Below are 23168 nucleotides of genomic sequence, written 5' to 3'. Positions count from 1 at the left end.
CATGAGTGGACACACACACATGCATACATACACACACTCTTAAAGCAGGGTCACTGTTCATACTCCTTTATATGCTGTACATGTCTTATAACATTCCATCTGTGGAAATGAGTTCCAACACTATTGACGGTTTATAATATAGGAGGAAAGCATTATTTACATTGTGAGCTAAGATGACAGTGTCCCCCCCCCCCCACCGCTTTGCCGTTCACAAGGCCCTGTGAGGAAGTCTAGAAGACTATTTGTTACCTATGTGATGCTAAGTAAATTACTGGAGGTCATATGGGAGTGAAGGCTAATGGGAGGAAAGTTAATTCCTCCCATTAAGTTAATGGGAGGAAATAGACATGTAGGGGGCACTCATGTGCCTTCTTTTATGGTCATGCATTTGTTGTTTTTTAACAGGATCTGGAATCAGGATCTGAAAGTGGAACAGATAGCGGCTCAGTAAATCACACACAGGTGAATCTGTGCTCTAACAATGAGTGCACTGAGCTCTCATCCACTCCAGCGAGCAATTCTGGAACCAAGCCCAAAGCCATGGTAAGTTGTATACATTCCCAGGCTCAATGGTCAATATTGCTAAACATGAAGGAAGCAATGATAGCTGTCTATTCAGTGTGGAAAGATGACTATTAGAGTCTTAGCTGTATCAACTTGATACTATTTACTGAAGCATCACCCTAAAAATGTATGCTGTTTAGTTTCACAAATGTTTACATAAGTAGTTTACTAAAGCAGGCCATGAATCCAGAATTATGCAAAACATGGTCCATGAATTCTGTTGCAGAACTTTAAAGAGCCAAGGATGTAAAGTGTGGAAATGTATTTCTCTTATTGTTATCTTGACCACACCACATACTCATTAGACTATCTCTAAACTTTGATGCTAGATGGATGGATAGATTGAAAAGATGTTGTCTGAGATGATATGATGATATGCAGAACTACAGATGTGTAGAATCACTCCATCACATTTTGTGGATATTCAATGATGTAGAACACGTAAAGCCTAACGTTTAATGGTGTGTAATTTGCTGTCCCCTGATGAATTCACAATGCCATCTACAAAAATGAAAAGGAGAGTTTTCACACAGAATAACATAGCACAGTAAACTCTGAATAAAAGACATTTTCCTTTAAGTGAAATGTGAACTGCACTAGCAAAATAGTGTTTGACTCTAAAAGGTAACATTTATGGGAAAGTAATTGCTGCTTCAAATATCTAAATTCCACACAGATCCAAAATAACCTTTTCTAGTTCTGTGAAATCCACAGAGCCATATTATTTTTTTTAATTCCCATCTTAGCTTAACACAGAGAATTGAGTTTGTACTGTTTGTTTTCCTGTGTTTAAAATAAAAGCAGTTCTAAAATGGGACTAAAAGAATACTTTGAATTTCAGTCATGGTAGCTTCACTGTGATTTGAGAAGAGTCAAAGAACATTGTTGAAATGGTATGTGTGCCTGGCGACAGTATGTACATAGGTCGGGGTAAATTTACCATTATCATTTATATCTGAGTGAGTTGATGCTAAACGTCTACTCCATGTCCACTATACCATGCATTATGCCAAAAAAAAATTCAGAGAAATAATATGTTACTTGGAGGAATAATATGTCACTTCTTTAAATGGTTTCCATTTTAGCAAAGGGGGTATGCATTTAAACAGTAAAATTAAAGGAAATGCTATAACATTGTGAGAGTGCTATGTGTGCAGGGAATAAAAGACATACATGATGTTGGTTTGGGATACAGCAAAAAAGATAGTCAATAGTTACATGTGCTAAAGGGCAGACTCTAATGGCATGTTGTTCTTTTATTAATGATAAACATTCTTGGCTTACCATTTTATAGAGGTTATTTAACAACCTTTAGAGCCCTGTGTGATGTCACACTGTCTTGGTGCCTTTGGTGACTTAATCTAATGCTACATAAAAATTTTTGAATCTGGGCACTAAAGGTTGTGACGTTTCAGTTTGGGTGGGATTCATTCTTCTTATATTTTATTGAAATACAGTATTTATAGCATAAAATGTACAAACATTGGGTGCTCCACTTAACGGCTTCTCTCATCTGTAGAAATCTAGAGTCTTGCCCATTTTTATGACCATTGGGCTATCTCCCAGGACAAGACCAGTTCTAAGGGACTGGATCTGGATTGTACCTTCTCCTCTCACATGTTTCTCCATTTGTCTGAAAATTGCATGATTAAAAGCAGGTGGTGCTTACAGCCATTTGAAAATTTCATTTTACATTTTTTCTAAAGGCTTTGCTTGACATTTGTGCTTATTTGTAAGATATACTATTATAATTTGAAGCATGTACATAGTGTGCCATGAGAAAATGAGCATAATTGACATTTCTCTGAGAGCTAACGTATTGAGACAACAAACACAAGGCAGAGAGAGCAACTGAGAATGGCTTGGGGTTTTGAAACTTCAAATACCACCTCTAGTAGCACAGCTCCTCCAACAAGGCCACACCCCTGATCTTCCCAATTAGTTCCACCAACTGAGACCAAACGTGAACCTATGGGCATCATTTCCATTCAGACCACCATATGACATTTGTTTCATCTGCAACAAGTCATTAAGTATTTTTTCAATGTTTGTTTTCAATTATTTTGTAAGTTTAGACTCTTTATTAGATTCTTTGGTCATATGAGTCAATTTTTGTACATCTTGGAATCTAGTAACATTGCTTTACCTCCCCGTGCAGTATTTGTAGAAGCATCACTTGAAGAGGCTATTTTTCTCTGATTACAAATTGGTCTCTTGTCAAAGTAAGTTAGCTGTCACTATGGTTTTATTTTAGCAGGGAGGTAGTTTATTTTGCTTCATTGGTTTATGTTTGCTTTGTGTCAGATTCATGGTAGTTTGATCACTCCAGCTTTACAGTATATTTTGAAGTCAAATATCACAATGCCCTCGCTTCTTATCACTTGCTTAGGAGTTTCCACATGAACGTTTCGTCTCTTCTTTTATTTACATTTTTATCTATGATAACTGCTTATTTGGGGCATGATTACAGTCTATCTATTGTGTTAGTTGAATGAACATTTTGTCAAGACTTGAACATCAAGGTTGATGGGTACGGGATGATGCTGTCTTCTTGTGAGCTCTATAGTTTTTTCGTTGTTTTAAATTTTTATCATGGAGATCTTTTAGTTCTTTCATTAAATGTTTTAATTACATTTATTTGTCTATTTTTTGTGGGTGCATGAATGTGTACATGTGGAGGTCAAAAGACAGCTTTCAAGAGTCAGTCATCTTCTTCTACCAAGTATGTTCTGGGTATGAACTCACTTCTTCCACCTTGGTGAAAATGCCTTTACCCCATGAGCCATCTTATTGGCTCTAATTTACTTCTTTAGTAAAATTTATTTCTGAGTAACATATTTCTATAAGACTGTGGATATAGTTGTTCTAAATAGAATTTCACCAAAAATCTTACCCAGCAATGATGCCTATAAGCCATATGGCATAATGATCCTAAGTGCTATAGTGACATACATACCTTGGTAGTAACAGATAAAAATTTGGATTTAAGACACACTCAACAAGAGGAAAAGTATAACTGGTGCTGGAAGCCTAGCCAACTTCCCAAAGCTAATGAAGTCATGAATCTTGGAGAACCTCCATCCACCACTTTACTAAAATAGAATAATATTTAACTACATTCAAATTATTTATCATTGTAACCTCAAAGAAGTATAGTGCCTACTCCTCTTCAAAGAAGATCTTTCCAAAAAAATTCAACCATTTATTACTTATATATAAAAATGTTTTTGATTTTGTGTTCTATACCTTTACTGAAGTCATCTATGAGTTCCAACTAGTTTTGGTGGGTTTGGGTTTTGTAATGTTTTCTTCATAAACAATCATGTCTTCCTCAAACAAGGATAATTTCACTTTCTGTTCCTTGATCTAGTTCCTTTGTTTCTTTCTCTTACCTCTGACAAAGATATCCAAGACTACACAAACAAGACTGATAAAAGTGAGAACCCTTGTTTTGTTCCACGAAACTATCTCAAGTTTTTTTCTGTCTCCGACTCTTTTTGCTGTTGTCATTTGTCAGAAGATGCTTATGATAGTTAGTTAGTTAATTAGTTAATTAGTTAGTTAGTTAGCTAGTTAGTTAGTTTAATCACTATTGCCTGTGCTTTCATGAAGAAAGACTAAGACTCAGATAACAGGACAAGAAGATGCTTTATTTGTAAAATGTGTAACTGGAGGAACAGACTCTGTCTAGCATTGTACTGTGCAGAATAACTGAAAACAACAGCAAGGCTGCGTGAATGTAAGGTGCTGATTTATCTTCATCTCCCACTAAGGGGCTCCTTGGGTTGCCTGGTGCCACCAGGATTCTAATAATGGTGATGAGAACTAGAATCCATTAAGCAAGCTGGGACAGAACAGCTTGGAATACATTGTGTGCAACCTAAGGTACCTTTGGAATTCACCTGTGCATCCTCAACAACCTAGGGGACCTTGGGAATCCACCAACATGGGTTATGTACTAGAGTTAACAACAAGCCTGTGGTTGGAGGTGTGGCAAAGATTAGAAATAGTTAAGCTTCAGTATTTGTAATTGCTATAGGGTGAAAAGTCATATATAGGTTACTTCAGCTCAATGTAGCAACAATACCACCACTTCAGTGAGTTGAGTTCAACTTTTGCTATTTTGATTATGAGAGTAAAGATAAAATAGACAGTGAGAAAAGCATCCACTCATAGAGGGGTGGGAGCTGAGGAAAGGCAGAACGATACCCAGTCATGGACCTGATTCCTTTTGAGAGCGGTTCAGAACAGATCCTCCCTAAAACTTAAAGAAGATGGTCAAAATAAAGCCTCAGCAATGTGTCACTCTGAGAGGCCATATTTACTTTCAAATGGCCAATTCCTAGCCAATATTGATATTTTAACTGCTTTGCTGACAGTTGTAGAATTTCTTTGTTCAGTTTAAGTTTTTACTGAAGGAAAAATTGCCTACCATGACCCCAGAGCACAGCTGTTCACTCTGAGGTCAAATGAGAGAGGCCAGTCCATATACCCAATTCATTTCCCCACTGCTGGCATGATCAAATCAGATGATAACCTTTACAGTCTGGCATTCGTTTGTCAATAGAGTCCTGGTCTCTAAAAACTGTTTTAAAGTAGGGGGAAAGGAAGGAGGGTGAATATGTGTAATATTTTTGACATTGCTTTATTGTTTGGTTCCATTTGGTTTGTTTCTTAATTTTATTTCATTAATTGATTTTTTCATTTGGTTTTCATAATTAGCAATTAAATGTTAAGGTTTTTTGGGGGGTGTTTTCAAACAATTTTACTTTGGTTAGCCCTTATCCCTTCCCACCCGTAGTATCGTTTTCCCACCCCATGCTCCATGTATCCTTTTGTCTGCTTTTCTCTTCCTACCCTGCTTCCTCAGCACCACCTTTCACCTTTCCTTGATCTCATATACATATGCTCATATATATGTGCATATATACTACAAGCTAGGATCTTCATATGATAGAGAACATGTTTGATTTTTGTTTCTGTTTTTTTGTTGTTGTTTTTTTTTTTTTTTTTCTGAATTTGGGATGCCTTGCTTAATATAATACCTTTTAGGTCCATCCAAGTTCCTGAAAAATTCATTCTTCTTTACAGCTTAGTAAAATGCATTGTGTCTATGTACCACAACTTTATTATCCCTTCATCTGTTGATGGCTAGTTCCACTTCTTTGCTATTGAGAAATGTACAGCAATAACATGAGGGTACTCTGTGCATCTCTGTGGTGAGCGGGGAGTTTGGGAAGATTCCCAGGAATGGTACAGCTGAATCATCTGGTAATTTTAATTTTAAATGCTTTAGAAACTTCCATACTGATTTCCATTATGGCTGTACTAGTTTATATCCACTGTTGAATCAGTCTTTTTTTCCCACATGCTAGCCAACTTTTACAATCAGTTTTCTTGATCTGTTCTGAATCAAGAGAGATAGGATTCAAATCAGTTTAAATTTGCCTTTCTCTGAAGGCTATAGCTTTAAATCTGCTTATAAATATTTTTTTCATTTATATGTGAGGAGTGTACATATCAATACAGGTGCCTGAAGAAACCAAATCATGCCATATCCTCTGAAACTGTACTCACAGGTAGATGTAAGCCATTTGGTGTGGCTACTAAAAAGAAAACTCATGTCCTCTGCAAGAACAATAGTGTTCCTAACCTCTGAGCTACCACTCCAACATACTAAATACTTTTAAAATACTTATTAGCTACTGCCTCTCTTCTTTTGAAAATGTTGGTTCATTTCATCGACCCATTTCTTAATGAATGCTATTAAGGTTTAAGGCATTTCAAAATGCTGTCTTAATCCAAGCATGGTGATACATGCCAATAATAACAGCAGCACTTAGGGGGCTGGCACAGGAGGATAGTGAGTGCAAGGGTAACTTGAACTACATGGAGAGACTATCTAGAAGATAGAAAGATAGATAGATAGATAGATAGATAGATAGATAGATAGATAGATAGATAGATAGATAAATGGCTCTGTAGGTAAACGCTCTTGCCACAGAAGTATGAAAACCTGAGTTCAAATCTCTAAAATCCATGTAAAAATCTAATGCATAGAGTGAGTATCTATAATCTATAAGTGAGTATCTTCTGCAGTGAGCTGGGAGGTGAATATGGGAGAATCCCTGGAATCTGTAAGCCACTTAAGCTAACATATACAGTGGATGAACAATAAGGAGACAAAGAAGATGAAAGCGGAAACCCCATCCTAAGGTTGTCCTCTGACCTCTGCTTGCGAGCCAGGCCGACATTCACACATACAAATGTACACATGCTTTGCACACATACACACATACACCCACACACATCAACTAACTAAACAGATAATCTTATTTTTTTCTTCCCTTAAAAAGATATAATCCAAAGTAGGTGGTTCTTCAATTTGTAGTTTAGCCGTTTTCATAGACTCACAAATTGCTCTTCAAATTCATTGCCTCAAAGCAGCCCAATGATTTTCTTATGGTCTATGTTACACAGATGAAAGAAAAGGAACTTAGAATGACATGAACACAAGAGAAACACAAGTTCCATGGTCGAAATTATAAAATTTTAATCCTAAACTCCAGTCTCTTTCATCAATATCTAGATGTTGTTATACCATGTAACAAGTCTTATGTGAGCTGTTATCGGGCAGACTTTTTAACAAGGCTGGTAGTTCTGTGTAGTGATATCCACTATTCAACCAATACTGAAGCAGAAAACGCATTTCTGCACATGACAGCTGCCATCACTCCTTTTCTTGAAGTCCTATAGGAAAAAAAAGATGATAACTTTGAAAACTGTCTGCAGTTTAAATACCATTTCATAATGTCACACATTATTAGTTTTTGTACTCTAAGAAAAAGGAGGAAATGACACACAGGATTACGTACGTGTGTGTGTATACTGATTTGTGCATGGGAGTGTGTGTGCCCAGGTGAGCATATGAAGGTTAAAAGGTAACTTTCAGGAGTGAGTTCCTCCTTCCATGTGGGTTCTGAGGATCAAGTCAGCAGGCTTGATAAGGAGTCTGCTCACTGAACCATTTCATCACCCGACACACATATTTCTAAAGAAAGGTTATTTAATCATCTCAAATATGAAGAAATTTGAATTAGTACAGTTTACAATTTCAAACAAAAATGTAATCATCTTGTAAAAATGCCTTTGATGCTCATGCTTATTAATGTGGCAATTTTGTTCTGACATAGCTAAGCAAAAGCGTGAGGCATGTGGAGTTTTAAGGAAATATTTGCCTATGTCCACAAAAATCATTATTGTTTATGAGAAAGAAAAACAGAGCAAAATTTGCAGCTTTGTTAAAAGAGAAACTGTTTCAACAGAGACCTAGGAACTTTTCCTAAATACGGAATTTGTCATTGATCATTATGAGAAACTGCTTAAATTTCTACAATTCAAAAGGATCACGGATTCTCCTTTCATATTTTGTATTTGTAAATAATAATTAAATATTAAATAATCAAATATTAAATAATTAAATTTGTAAATAATAATTAAATAGCTCATTAAAGTGGGGCTTCAAGAAGCACATTTTCCAAAGCCATTTGTTTTTCTTATGCTTTAGTATTTTATTTTATTATTATATTTTTAATTTTTATGTTTTTACAATTTATTCATTTTATATCTTGATTATAGCTCCCTCCCCCATCTCCTCCTGGTTCCACCCTCCCTCCTTCTTTTCTCCATCCCCTTCCCCTAGTCCACTGAAAGGGGAATTCCTCTTCCCCTGCCATCTGATCCTAGCTTATCAAGTTTCATCAGGACTATTCAAAATTCTCCCATTCTGTGTGTGAGCTGTAAGAAATGATATCTGTTTCCAGCAGCTTTCCAAGTGACACAGGAAAAGCTGGTTTGGGTGTTTTAGTTGCCTCTGCCAGCACTTCTTTACATACATCCTTTCAGCTTTGATATAGGAGTTTCCATTTTCCAAGAATAAGTCAAACTATTTCCTGTATATCCTGGTCCTAAATACCAAACTTTGAGTTAGAACATTGAAGCACTTTGCAGGTTAACAAAGGTGTCTTTCTCCCTTCCTTGCCTTGCTAGCATTGGCCTGGGTACAAGGTGACAGGAAGAAAACTCTCAAAACCTGAAAGAAAGACAAAGAAAGGGGGAGCAATGTGAACTACACAGATTTCTTTAGGTGGAGAAACAGTCATCACACATTTCATCTTACAAGAAATGGTATTACAGAATCATCTCTACACAGTGAGATGTGGTCAGATGCTCTGTGCTCTGCGTGTTATTGTAACAGCGAGAAATGTCAGTGCTCTACATGCCTGTGTGAGTTCTTGAATCCAGTTCATATTTTCGCCCAAGAGAAATAACAGCCTCCAGCTATTTCTGTGCACTATGGAATGGCAAGCCACCAGCCTGCCACATCACAGCAACCAGGAGCATAACTCATAACTCTGAAATAATGCCACTCTGCCATCTTCACAGGCCTTTCTGTCTCCCTTGCTAACCTGGTTGGCCCAATATTCTAATTATACATGCAGTGACTTCCTGTGTTTTCCTAACCTGATGCTAACAGGTTGATAAATAATTCTACCCTTGGCCTTTGGCAGCCTCTGTGCTCATTCCTTCAAGTCAGTGAAAGCTATTTGAAATGTTTAACCAGCAATTCCACATGGATATTCAATACCAAGCAGACAAGGTTTATACAGAGGCCTTTCTTGACTATAACTGTGTGCAAGGTCTACCACATACCAAATTTGTAAATGAAAGAAATTAAAAAATGAAATATCTACCAAACATTTCAGTATGCTAAGGGTCATAAATCTGAACATTTCCAATCATACAACAAAGCTATGAAAGCAGGGAATTGTGTGCTATTAATCCTTACGGTGCCCTGAGCCCCTCACAGGCATAATGGCACATGCCTGTGGTGCCAGGCCTGGGCAGAATAAAGCAGGAGAATTACTGAGGAAAGGGTGGAGTCCATGCTGAGTTCAAGAGCAGCTTGGAAAATATTTCAAAACTCTGTTGAAAAAAGTGTGAAGGAGAGGAGAAGAGAAAAGATGAGAGAAGAGGAGAGGGGAGGGGAGGAGGGGAGAGGAGGGGACAGGAGGGGAGGGGAGGAGAAGAGAGGGGAGGGAAGGGGAGGGGAGGGGAGGGGAAGGGAGGGGAAGAGAAGAGAAGAGAAGAGAAGAGAAGAGAAGAGAAGAGAAGAGAAGAGAAGAGAAGAGAAGAGAAGAGAAGAGAAGAGAAGAGAAGAGAAGAGAAGAGAGGAGAGAAGGAAGAAGGATAAAAAGAAAGAGAAGAGGAAAGAAGGGACAGAGGAAGAAAAAGGCAAAAGTGGGGGTTTTTCTTAATATTTACTGAGCATTTTATATACAGAGTGCTTTGTTTTCAAATCAGTATTCGGTACTCTGTAGCTAGATGGTATCCTAGCTGCTCTGGATAGGACTCTGAGTTCCCATTGTGTTAGCAAGATGCTGTAACTCAGATTAGTTAGTGGAGTCCTTAGAGAAAATCCATCGATGTCCATGAAACCAACTAGCCTGCCTGTCCTACAATTAGCTAGATACACTTCCTGTTGGTGTTCTGTCCATCTATTTTGAATCCTTCTTTTTTTGTGAAGAAACCATGGTAATTTACTAAATGGGCATTTACTCAATTAGACATGTTTTGAAGTGCAGAGTCCTGCAAACACACTAGTGAGTGCAGTTCACACCATGTGTTCTGGGTCAGGCATCACAAAATATCCCTTCTCCCTCTAGCCCAGCAGCATTTATTTTTAACTTGTTAAGCACTGGCCTTTGAACCATCCATAGCACAAATTTCATTTAAAGCTCAGACTAAACAAATAGGAGAGAGGGATGTGATGAGGAATTTTTGTGTGAGTCCTGCAAGTCTCTGACTCAAGAACTCCCTAACAGCAGAACACTGTGCATCCCAAGGCTTCCTCACTGCTGAGTCAAAACCACTGGAGAAGGCAATAACCGAACAGAAGAATGACAGAGACCGCTACAGATCGAAATAGCCACATTTAGCTCTGGCCTGTAGCACTCTTGGCCTGGAGAACTCGACACTTCTGATCTCTAGTTTTAGATATGTCTTGAGGTTTTTTTAAGTACTTCCTTTGTATTTTAGAATAAATTAAGAGTTTTTAAACGTTTTTCCAATTCTTTACTTCTATCTAGTCTTAGAAAAGTTCGTAAATGTATAGAGTGTATCTTGAACATATCATATCCACCTGGAATTGAGATCTCAGAACAAATAGAATTTTGATTTAAAATTACTGCACAAGCAAACGTTATCCAAGTGTTTATTTTTGCATTAGATATTTAGAACATACATCAAAACTGTATGATCATTCCCCCATTGGTAACATATTTATGGCTTTTCTGTCTATATTTAAGACATTATTCTATATCACCATGGTGGGAAGCTCTATACACTTTATTTTCATTTTTAATATTTCTCATACAGTTATATAGAATGAAACTAGCAAATTTGTCCAAAGAAAGGTTTTTTACTGATACTAAATTTTCACCAGTATATTTGAATGTATTACCTTAATTAAAAGGCAAAGGATTAAATTATTAGCCATGTTTATGCCCATTTAATCAATCTATGATTGAAATTATTTCATATTTTTAATTAAGCAAATGCCTCTCTAATTTTTAATGTAGCTGAGCCACATTAAAGTACTACTACTGTTCTGAAATGAAGTTTTTTCCCTCCAAAAGCTATAAAGACATGATTAGAATCTATGGAATCAAGCAGGTTCCCAAGCAATGGGAACAGGGACTGTCTCTGACATGAACTCAGTGGCTGGCCCTCGACCACCTCCCCCAAATTGGGGGAGCAGCCTTACCAGCCACGGAGTCAGACAATGCATCCAGTCTTGATGAGACCTGATAGGCTAGAGTCAGATGGTAGGAAAGGAGGATCTCCCCTATCAGTGGACTTGGGGAGAGGTGTGGGAAAAGATAATGGAGGAAGTGTAGGATGGGAAGGGATGAGAGAGGGGGCTACAGCTGTGATACAAAGTGAATAAACTATAATTAACAAAAATAAATAAATCTTTAAAAATATTAAAAAAAATAATCTATGGAATCAAACCCCAAGACCAGGAATTGCGCAGAGATGGATTACTGATGAGTTCTCTGAGCCACGGAAATGCATGGACAGGAGGATGGCCAGATTGAGCGGAGGTAAAGCTTCCCTTAGCACAGTGAACTGCAGCCTCCACAGTCAGCGCGGGGCTCCGGAGGCTCCTCAGAGGCCTCACAAAAGTGAAGCAACAGAGTTGTTGCTGTCCCTTCCTGCACCAGTCTATTTCTGGTCGTTGGCTGCCTCTAGAAAATCGTGCAGTCTTGAGTGAGGTAGTCTCTCCAGGTCAAGGACATTTTCCAACAGGTCAGGCAGCTGCTGCTGTTGGCAGCCTCTGCTCCCGAGCAGCGGGGGAATTCAGCCATGGGATCTGAGGAGGAAATTTCAGAATATCGACACTCGGTGCCATGGTTTTCGCCCTCAGGGACTGTGTAGGCTGGCGCAGACGGCAGCTACCTGAACATTTGGTTTTGAAAAGATGCTGTAATCTATAACAAATTGATGTTATTACCAAATTTACTTAGAAAATCCTTTAATTAAGACTTCCCAGGGGAACTAACAATGGACAATAGCCAAGAGTTTCCCAAATAAAGACAGTGTGGAATCTCATGTATAAACCATCAAAGATCCAACAAGCCATCTGTGCAGGGCATCTTAAGCAACCTAATTTCAATAAAATATGGTGCATGTGAATGTAACAGTCAGAAAACGTGGCTGGAGTGGCTCTCAGGGCAAATGTCAAAGACTGATAAAAAGGAGAAGCAGAGCATTACTTTAATGGAAATGTGGGGATGACTTTTAAACAAGAAAACGGTTTGATTTCTGTTTTAAAGAACTAGAATCCTAAAAACAGTGCATGAAAATTAATCCAGAGTGTGGAGAATGTTGTCGTAGCCAGCTAAAAAAGGACACGTAGAGGTTGGCATCCTGAAGAGGACAAGGACAGGGAACAAGAAAGATACAGGTCAGTCACACGACTGGAGGTAGAACTGATAGAACGTGAAAGTGGCCAAGATGTGAGACTAAGAAAACTGATAGAATAAAGTCATTGAGTAAGATATGAGATAAAGATCAGGAGCAAGAACAACAACAACAACCAAAAAAGTAGAGAGGTTGTTGGGGTTGCTTTGTTTTTGTTTTACTCAAATGTATGAAACTAATCTATATACAATGAAATATACCAATCTTACATATGCAAGTTTCTAGCAAGGTTAGCAATGAAAAACAAAGACTTTCAAAGACTTGTCACCCAATATCTAGCAGTTTATGTTTTATTGTTTCCCTAGGAATGCCAAGTTAACCTAACTACGGTCACAAAGAGAGCTAATTTTCCTTTTTCTGTCTGTCTCTATGAGCATTCTATATCATCTTATACACAATCTGTTTAAAATCTCAGACTTCTAGGACTCTCACTAAAGCCTCTTTTGTTTGTCTATTTGGTTGGTTGGTTGGTTGGTTGGTTGGTTGGTTGGTTTTTGGTTTTTCGAGACAGGGGTTCTCTGTGTAGCTGTGGCTGTCCTGGACTTGCTTTGTAGACCAGGCTGGCTGCAAACTCCCAGAGATCCACCTGCCTCTGCCTCTGCCTCTCCAGCTGCTGGGACTACAGGCTTATACTACCATGCCGACTCTTAAATAACATCATGTCGTAGTTACATTTTCTGGTGCTGTGATACAATATGCTGACAAAAGCAACATAAGAGAGAAGGGATTTATTTTAGATCAAGATCTGAAATCAGGCAGCTGGTCATATTGTATTTATAATCAATAAACAGGAAAAGAGAAATGAGTGAACTCTGATGCTCCCTTGACAGGCTTACATGTTCCCGGATCCCAGCATGAAAATGGCTCCGCCCACATGAATAGTCCCACCCAATCTAATCCAATCAAGATAATTCCTACAGCATGCCCAGAGGTCCAACTCTCAGGTGATTCGAGATTGAGTCAAATTAACAGCTAACGCTAACCATGCCACTGAATGTGGAGGGCCTTGAACAATTTGACAATAAGTAAAAGGTTTCTGAATGTGCATCAGCTGAAAGTAAATTCAAAATCAAATGTACCGTGAATATGTGATGCTTATGACATCACTTGGCTGTGCTGCTTTTCATAGCATCAGTGCAGCCTTCGTTCTGAACACGCATGTGCCCTACAAAGTGTATGTGCTGAGTCTGACATCATCCCATGTGACGAAAGGATGCTGTGGCAACACCTTGGTGCAGAATCTAGCCGACTGCATGGTAGATCTGCAGAGTTCTAACTGCATACAAAGTTGTGTGTTTATACAGAAATACTGTCCGTTAGCTAACAGAGAGCAAAGACTGAATGTTTTCCTTCTGTCACTTCCCAGCATGTAAATTTCAAATTACCCTATGTTTGGATTACAGTGTGTTGGACTGTTTGATTTTCAAAATTGCTGTTTGGGTTGCTTCCTTGAATTTTCTTTCTTTTTTTTTTTTTAATCTTAAATGAATCTTGGCTTTGGATTAGAACAGAATTTCTAATAATTTCTGACATGGTCTTAAACATATTTATTAAATTTCTTAGCTACATACTTATGCTAAACAGTGGACACAGCAATAACAATTTTAAATTAAAATATTAGGCTGGGTAAATGAGCCAGTGGGTAAGATCAAGTTTGAGGAGCTGAGTTCTGATCCCCAGTACACACGTGGGATACACATTCATGCATACTCACACAAGTGCACACATACATCCACTGCACAATACACACACACACACACACACACACACAATCAAGTCTGAAAAGATTTGAAGACACTGTGTCCTGCAGTATCAAATATTCAACAAGAGCTCACTAATTTTTTGTGTAAAAGCAAAAGACATGTCCATCACATTAGTGTGCAAGTTGTTCTCCTCTTTAACAAATACTAATATATGAAGACCAAACTATTGTTTTTAAACAGCTTTATGATCTATTATCAGGAAGGGCTTGGTTTGTGTGCTTATACACACCTACAACCATGTGAAGATGTCTCAGGCATTAAACGGCCCAAAGGGGAAGAGTTGAAGATGTCCCACACTAAATTACCTCTTGCCTTTCATTCTCGTACAAGTAACAAACAGTTATTTTCAGATCATTCAGTCCTTTCTCCTGGAAATCCCCTTGGCTATGTCACTAAGCAGGCTAGGAACATTTCCTACTTTCTACCACAGTGTTGTTAAACTTGTACCATTATCCAACAAGGATTTGCCTTGTCAAATAACGTTTGATTCAGTTTTCTTTGAGCTTTCAGCAAATGCTAACAGTGCCCTTCACACTGTTTTGCCTTTTACCTACACCCTCCTCTGGTCCATCCGCATCTACCTGCCTCTAGCTGACCGGTTCTGTCACATTTTGTCACTTTTTAAGGCTTTATTTTGTTTGGTTTCTTAAAGAGGCACTGAATTCGTGCTAATGAAGTCTGTTTTGATTCCATGACAATGTTACAAATTTTTAATTTTGTAATTAAAATTTGTAAGCCTCTGAGTTTGGAGGCTTAAAAGGACAGTATTCATCTGTTTGTCGTGGTTTGCCGACTGAGGAATTTGGGAGCAGATTGTTCGCACAGTTAGTTCTAGGGTCTTTCAGGAGGTTGCAGCCAGGTACCAGCTAATCTAGAGCAGCAGTTCTCAAAATGTGGGTTGCAACCCCTTCTAGGGAGGATCAAATGACCCTTTCACAGGGTTCGCCTAAGACCATCAGAAAACACAGATATTTACATTACAATTGCATTCATAACCATATAAAAATTACAGTTATAAAGTAGCAATGAAAATAATTTTACAGTTGGTGTTATGAAAACGTCAGAAACCATATTAAAGGGTTGCAGCATTGAAAGGTTGAGAACCACTGCTCTAAAGCAGCCACTTCTAAAAAGGCTGAGTCATCTTCTTTGTAAATCTCACTGCTTGTACCTGTCTATGAGGCAGCTGAATGTCCATCCCTCGGGCCTAAGCACTGCTGTGGCTAAGAGTGAGCGACCACAGTGAGACCAGTCATGTGCTTCAAGGCTTTACTACAGTAACTTTGAAAGCCATCTTCTCTATTGTGCTTTACTGGGGTCAGGCAAACCAATCCTGAGGAATGATCAGGGGACGACACAGAGCACCTATGCCAGGGGCAGTTAGTGATGACATTAGTGACTTCATCTCTAGATCTCTTAATGTGGCCTTTGTAGCTTTGAGTCTGCAGGCCACTTCCCCATACAGCCACAAGGAATACATGGGGCTGTTAGCTTCTCCTGTCTGAGGCTTGGTCATAGCTGGCCATAACTCTGCTTAGTTCTTGTGAAAAATGCTCAACATGGCCTATTTTTTTCTGCCAGACCCCAAACTCCAAATGGGATAAATACAGTTGCATCCTTTGGCTCCTTACCACCTATGCCCCAAACCAAACCTAGGTCCTGTGCTCCTCACAGGGGAATTTGCAAAGCTGCCCTTCTCTAACATTTCTCTTTTAAGCTCCTTCCATCACCCTTGAAATGAGAACCTGTACCCTACAAAGCCTTTTTTATTACGGCAAGACCTTATTTTATTTTATTTTATTTTATTTTATTTTATTTTATTTTATTTCTAACTCTTACTTCAAAGCCAGATCTTCTGATACAGTTTTTCTTTCTTATACTGAGAAATGAGCCTAGTGCCTTGACCTTCCTACCACTCAGCTACATCTCCAGCACAAAGAAACCGGTGTCGCTGTGTGCCACCAAGCTTCATTTACTGACACTAAAAATTGAATTTCCTCCGTCACAGACTGTTCTGTTCTGTTTACATTAGAGATTGGACATAGGATGGCCTGCATGCTAGCCAAGTACTCTACCCTGAGGCTATATCGTAACCCTGATTCTTGACTCTGTTACATACTTGAAGGAGGTTCTTTCCCCCCACCTGTGTCTTCAAATACTACAGTTTAATCTACCTTGCAGTTTACTTGCATATTAAATCTGTTATCTTCAGGTTTGGGAGCAATTTTAATTTTACACGTCTGTAAAATTATGATATGATATGCTATGATATGAATGCCAAGAACACGTTACCCCTTTGCTGTCATCAGTGTTATGACACTCGGGAGGGGTATTAAAGTCTCAAGTCATGGTGCCATCTTTTTGGCATTCACTAAAACTGTGTACAACCAGAAGTAAAAATAAGAATGGAAACAGAAATTGTGGCACATTCACATGATGGAATGCTACTCAGCTATCAAAAACAAGGACATCATGAAATTTGCAGGCAAATGGATGGATCTGCAAAAGATCATCCTGAGTGAGGTAGCCCAGCTCCCAAAACACACGCCTAGTATATACTAACTTATAGCAGATATTAGCCACACACTATAGGATATCCATACTACAATTCACAGAAAAAGCAAGGTAACCAGGAGGACCCCAAGGGAAGATACTTAAGTCTCACTCAGAAGGCCAAATAGAATAGATCCCAGATGTGATTGAACAGAGGGAGCAGGATGGGAGCCTTCCATAGATGTCCTATAAAAGACTCCACCCAGCAAGGGATCAAAGCAGATGCAGAAACCCATAGCCAAACTTTGGGAAGAGTACAGGGAGTCTTTTGGAAGAGTTGGGGGAATAGAAGAACCCAGGGAGGACAGGAGCTCCACAAGAAGACCAACAAAGCCAAAAATTCTGAGCCCATGTGGGTCTGCAGAGACTGATGCACCAACCAAGGACCATGCATGTAGAGGACCCAGGCCCCCTGCTCAACAGTAGCCAATAGGCAGCTCAGTCTCCATTTAGGTCTCCTAGTAAGGAGATCAGGGGCTGTGTCTGACATGAACTCTGTTGCTTGCTCTTCAATCACTTTCCCCATTCGAGGAGGCCTTGCCAGATCACAGAGAAGAAGATGCAGGTAGTCTTGAAGAGACTTGTTAGTTTGGGGTCAGTTGGTAAGGGAGGAGGGCTCCCCTTTCTGAGGACTAGGGGACTAGAATAGGGGGGAAGAGAGAAGGAGAGTGGAGCTAGGAGAAAGACAAGGGAGAGGGCTATGATAGGGATGTAAAATGAACCAATTAATAAAAAAAATCAAAGAAAGATACTAGAAAAATACCAAAAAACAGTGTGCATTAGCACACTAATCTTGACACGCTTTTCATTTGTGCTCTGTGTGACATAATTGCCTGTTTGTCACAGAGTCTGATTTCTGTCAGCTCACAACATTCCTTTAACCCTGGTCAGAAATTCTTGTGCCCAGATGAGGAGGATAGCTCACAACAAGTTCAGTTAGGGTTCAGATCTGGAAGCTTCAGAGGGTTAAGGTTGTTTTAGTTCTCAGTATCTTACTGACTCTCTGATGGTCAAAAGGGTGGAAGGGAAGAAAACTAGGCCAGGCTGGCTCTGAGGGATAAAGAGGCCACAGTCTTACAGCTGCCTCATGGACAGCGCACATGCACCCCAAGGATACCTGTGTACACTCAAACTTAAGAGAAAAGGACTTTTCTCTTAAACTTCTCAGGAGAATAGAATATTGACTATATTTTCTTATAGAATACCTGCACGTGTTTACCATTAAAATATTGTCTTAAAGCCAGAAAATAGTAACTGCATGTATTTAAAACCAAGAAGCACACAACCCAAACCATTTCAATCTTTCATTCCTGTTGCCCTCAGCACGTGTTATTTTCTTTTCTTTCTTTCTTTCTTTCTTTCTTTCTTTCTTTCTTTCTTTCTTTCTATTTTTTTTTTTGCCTTTTGCCTTTTGCCTTTTGCCTTTTGCCTTTTGCCTTTTGCCTACCACTGTTTTATTTCACAAGTGCAGATTTTTGAGCATCCAGTCTGATGGCACATGGTTCCATCGTGAGTTTCCTAAGTGCATCGTGGACATCAAACTCAGCATGGAGAGCATGTGGGTGCATCTGCTGATTAACAAGCTGACTGAAGTCTGGTGTTCTTTTGTCTCAGCTTTCAAAGTATTACAGCCAAAAAGGAAAAGATTGAGGGAAGGGAGCTGCTTGAGATTTTTGTACACAGGTATTGATGTATTAAAGCGATTTGTGAGGTTGAATGGGATGGGAGTGTCCTGTTCAAGAGTTCTCACCCTGAATGCCCCACACTGGTTTTCAAAGACACTGCTCTTTGTTACTGTAACTCCAATTTTACACTTATTTTATTAAGTGTGTTTCTCTTAGTTTCACTTCTAACTCGGCTAGCATATAAATAACTGAGACTTTTATATTTAATTTATATTTAATTTTTATATTTAATTTAGCAGACCAAAATATGAATCGATCAAATTCTGTCAATATTTTACGATTCAGATATTCTTAGTCCTATTCTATTTGTTTTTTTTTCTGTTTCTAAAATTTTTAACTTTTATTAATTACACTTTATTCACTTTGTATCCCCCCATAAGCCCCTCCCTCCTTCCTTCCCAGTCCCACCCTTCCTCCCCCTTCTTCATGCATGCCCCTCCCCAAGTCCACTGATAGGGGAGGTCCTCCTCTCCTTCCTTCTGATCTTAGTCTATCAGATCTCATCAGGAGTGGCTGCATTGTCATCTTCTGTGGCCTGGTAAGGCTGCTCCCCCCTCAGGGGGAGGTGATCAAAGAGCAGGCCAATCAGATTATGTCAGAGGCAGTCCCTCTTCCTATTACTGTGTAACCCACTTGGACACTAAATTACCATGGGCTACATCTGTGCAGGGGTTCTAGGTTATCTCCATGAATGTTCCTTGGTTGGAGTATGAGTTTCTGGGAAGACCCCTATGGTTTCCTAGCTTGTTTCTAACTTTTACAGAGGAAAAAAGTTATGGTGAATCATTTGTAATTCCATTCACTGTATGAGTTGGAAGAAACATTGCAAAGACTAGATCTATAGCTACCCCATGCAGCTTTTTAAATTAAAATTATGAAACCCAGGTACACAGAGAAGGTTCTGTTATTGTTTAAAAACCTTCTTGAATTCTTGTCAGAAGTGTGTGGCGTGTGGTTTCAAGTATTTTACAGTTCCCAATAATGCTGCTTCACTTCATTCATGTTTCATAGAAATTCTAACACAATCTTTCCCTTCCTGCCCCACTAATTTAAGTGTGGGCCCTTGGCTTCTGGCTGCTTGTTTAGCTTTTCCTTTCAAATGCTGCCATCTTCTGGTCAAATTGCATTACTTCATACACTCAAAAGGTCACAATATAAGGTAAATTTGCTTTCTACAAACTCAGCCTCTAGGAGTGAGCCAGGTGAGTTTGCCACTCTGAGGATCCAGGCCAAGACAGGCTGAGATGACTCCTCCGGAGGTGTAGAAAGTTAAATGCACAAAGGACATTCCAGAAAGAAAGAAAGAAAGAAAGAAGGAAGGAAGGAAGGAAGGAAGGAAGGAAGGAAGGAAGGAAGGAAGGAAGGAAGGAGAAAAAAATGCAAACCAAGACCAAGGGACCTCTGGGAAGATGTGACTTTGTTTCATACATCTAAGAATTCATAGAAAAAAATCAATGTATGGATTTAAAATCAATTTTCTGTTATCGCTTCTATTACGCGCACTTTCTTTTCAAAGTGGTTCACCTTGGAAAACTGTTTCTCCTTTCTATAGTCTCATGCCTGGCAACTTTCATCTTGCCATACAGCTGTTCATATTATAATTTCTTTGAAGACTTTTGTCAAACAATGTACATTTTCAGTGGCTAGATTTGCTCTGTACAGGAGCAATTACTTTCTACTCCCTCACATGTCACCCCTCTTTATTCGTTTATCAGTCACATCTTATGATGTGCTAGGCTTGTGTGCAAAGCACAGAAAAAATTCAGAAAGTAACAAAATACTGTCCCTGACTTGAAATGGTAAGCGTAAATCAGTAGATCTTTTTGGTCAAGTCTTAGAAATCTATGCTGTATCCTGCTGTCCTAACTTGCCCCCAGCAACAACAACAACAAAAAACGTTTTAAGGAAACCAAAAACTAGCAAGTCACAGTGCAAGCGTGTGTGTGAAGCCTGAGTGAATCCTAGGCCACTTTTAACTTTTGTCACTAGTGGTTTCCACCAGGTTTTCTCTTTCTTATGCAATATTTATAATCTGCTGATACATACTCGTCTCACCAGATGGCCAGTCATCAACGCTTAACCAGTAAAGAGACTTCCCACCATGCGACTCATGGCCTTGATTCTCTCACCAAGTTTTAGGATTGAGTGTGGGCTAGAAAGAGCCTGATTTCTCTTCCATTGTGAATAAGACTTACACAGATGAAAGCTTTGAAAAGATGTCCTGGCGGCAGAATCCTAAAGAGAGAGGGCCAACACAGTGGGTGTTCCGAATTCCCACCCTCCCGTTGATAGCTGTGAATGCTCTCCATAAAGCGAATGGCCCTTGTCTAGCCACAAGTGGACTAGTTAATGTGTTTACCTTCGCTATTCCTTAACGTTGCTAGCCCTCTGCTCTCACATGTTCTATGCTAACTGTTTCTTTCTCCATATTAAAAAAAAAAAAATGTCCTGGGCATTAAAGCAGTGTTTCTCAACCGGTGGATGGAGACTCCATTGGGGATTGAATGACCCTTTCATGGAGGTTGCCAAAGACCATCAAAAAACGTAGATATCTACAGTATGATTCATAACAGTGGCAAAATTACAGCTATAAAATCGCAACAGAAATGGTCTTATGGATGCAGGTCATCACAACATGAAGAACTGTATTTAAGGGTCACAGCATTTAGGAAAGGTGAGAGCCACTGGATTAGAGGAAGGGGAACAGAGCTTCACCAATGTGTGTGTGTGTGTGTGTGTGTGTGTGTGTGTGTGTGTGTGTGTTTCCAGACATCAGCCCTGCTTCCACACATTGCTGAGCCAGTGCTCCAGGAAGTACAGTCTTACACAAATACAGGAAGGAAGACGCTTGTCTGTGGCAAATCCTAGGAATTTGGCCTTGTTCACCTGCAGTATCCCACTCTTTCCCTGTTATTGAAGAAAGCAAGTAAATAATCGCAAGCATCATTGGAGAGTGTTCACAGTGATGCAAAATGGTCTATAATGCACAATAGAAGTCATCACTCATTCTGTTTCAGTTTGAAGTTGCCAAGACCGTAAACAAAGATTTCCCCTTTTAGTGCTTTGTCTTGGGGCAGGAATAGGTTCAGTACAGTTTACACCTTTTCAGGCACTGACAGCTGGAATATCATTATTCCCTGATACTTTGCTGCTGATGTTCACTCTATTTTTTCTCTGTTTCTACTTCCTTTGCTACTCAGTACTCTGATTAATTGTTTACTCCATAAAATGCTACAATCACTTTGTATTCTTCGAGTTGAACTAGTGGTCAAGGTACAGCGTCCATAAATTACCATTTAATGCTCATCGTATGTGATGATGATGATAATGATGAAGTTATTGGAACATCCAGTTTAGACAGAGTTAGGAAATTTCAAATGGACTCAGCCTGACCCTTATCAAATGGTTGAGTTCCCTGCTCCAGCACAAAGTTCACAGCAAGCTACACAGCCACGACATTGCATTTCTCTTCCAAACTGAGACTAATTGCATACAGGCTAATTTAAACATAAAAATATATAGTTCTGTTATTTTCAGACACACTGCTTTATGCAGAGAATGGCACTTCATATGTCTATATAATTTGACGTGTATTCACACTTTTTCTGTTTTATTCTATCCTCTTTAATTATAGTGCTGAACTTAGATTACATTTTGAAAAACAATAAGAATCTAGGAATCATGCTATTTTCACAAAACAAAGAACCACACATTTGTAAATCATTCATAATATTTTCCAAAGGTAGGTATGCTTTATTTATGAACTCAAAATGTACAATTCTTATGTGCTCTCTAATTTTGGATTTTACTAAATCTGTTTTAAAATCCTTTTCATTTTAGTTAAATAATTAACCTAACCCCTTTTAAAGACATTTATAAAAGTTTGGTGAGTTTACAGAAGTAACACTTCAAATAAGACACAGTGAGCCTTCTAAGACAGTTAAGACATTCTTCTGCTTCAATCTATATAGCCGAAGTGATCCTTGAAAGTAAGGCATAAAAATCCTTCTGGTGAATTGACTACTTTACATAATATAATTTTGTGTTGCCTAAGTCCTGCAACAATTTTTTGAGCAGATTCACATTCTTGTGTTTTCTGTACTAAGGAGAAACACACAAACAATTGAGAAATTACCCACCACCACAATTGAATTAACTGAGGAGATGAGAATGTCAATATCCCAAAAAGGACATCCTTGTCTGCCATGTCCTAGAATAAGATAAGAAACAATTTACTGGGTCGTACTCTCAAAAAGACTGGAATATTCTACCTCAGGGAAAACTAAAAGATGAAGAGGTCTTTCATTAGTGTGGGAGACCCCACAATACACCACTGTGTTGAATATGACATTGGTGAATGTAGCCATTATCTGCAGAGATGAAGACTGCGAAGATTAATAATTCAGTCACCCCTCTTTGCCCTCTACTAAATAGCTCTCATTTGGGTTTGGGCCACAGCTGTCCTTGTAGTTTTCAGAAGATGGGCTTTCTTGTTGCTTAGCCTGGGCCCACCCATGGTGGCTGCCCAGATATATCCTGACAATTGTGCCTCATTAGG

General features: G+C 39.0%; 1 protein-coding gene across 1 annotated transcript in view; it reads left to right on the top strand.

Annotated features, from left to right (window-relative positions):
- The window catches only part of Dlc1 (DLC1 Rho GTPase activating protein), a 387771-nt gene that overhangs the window by 113368 nt on the left and 251235 nt on the right, over window positions 1-23168 (top strand). The window contains exon 4 of the mRNA XM_060381619.1: window positions 406-543. Coding sequence (XP_060237602.1) covers window positions 406-543 — 138 coding nt within the window. The remainder of the gene's footprint in view (window positions 1-405; window positions 544-23168) is intronic.

Source organism: Meriones unguiculatus, chromosome 4, assembly GCF_030254825.1.
Source record: "Meriones unguiculatus strain TT.TT164.6M chromosome 4, Bangor_MerUng_6.1, whole genome shotgun sequence".
NCBI classification, from domain to species: domain Eukaryota; kingdom Metazoa; phylum Chordata; class Mammalia; order Rodentia; family Muridae; genus Meriones; species Meriones unguiculatus.
Note: the sequence above shows the minus strand (reverse complement) of the source record. Positions and strands in the feature narration are given on the sequence as shown.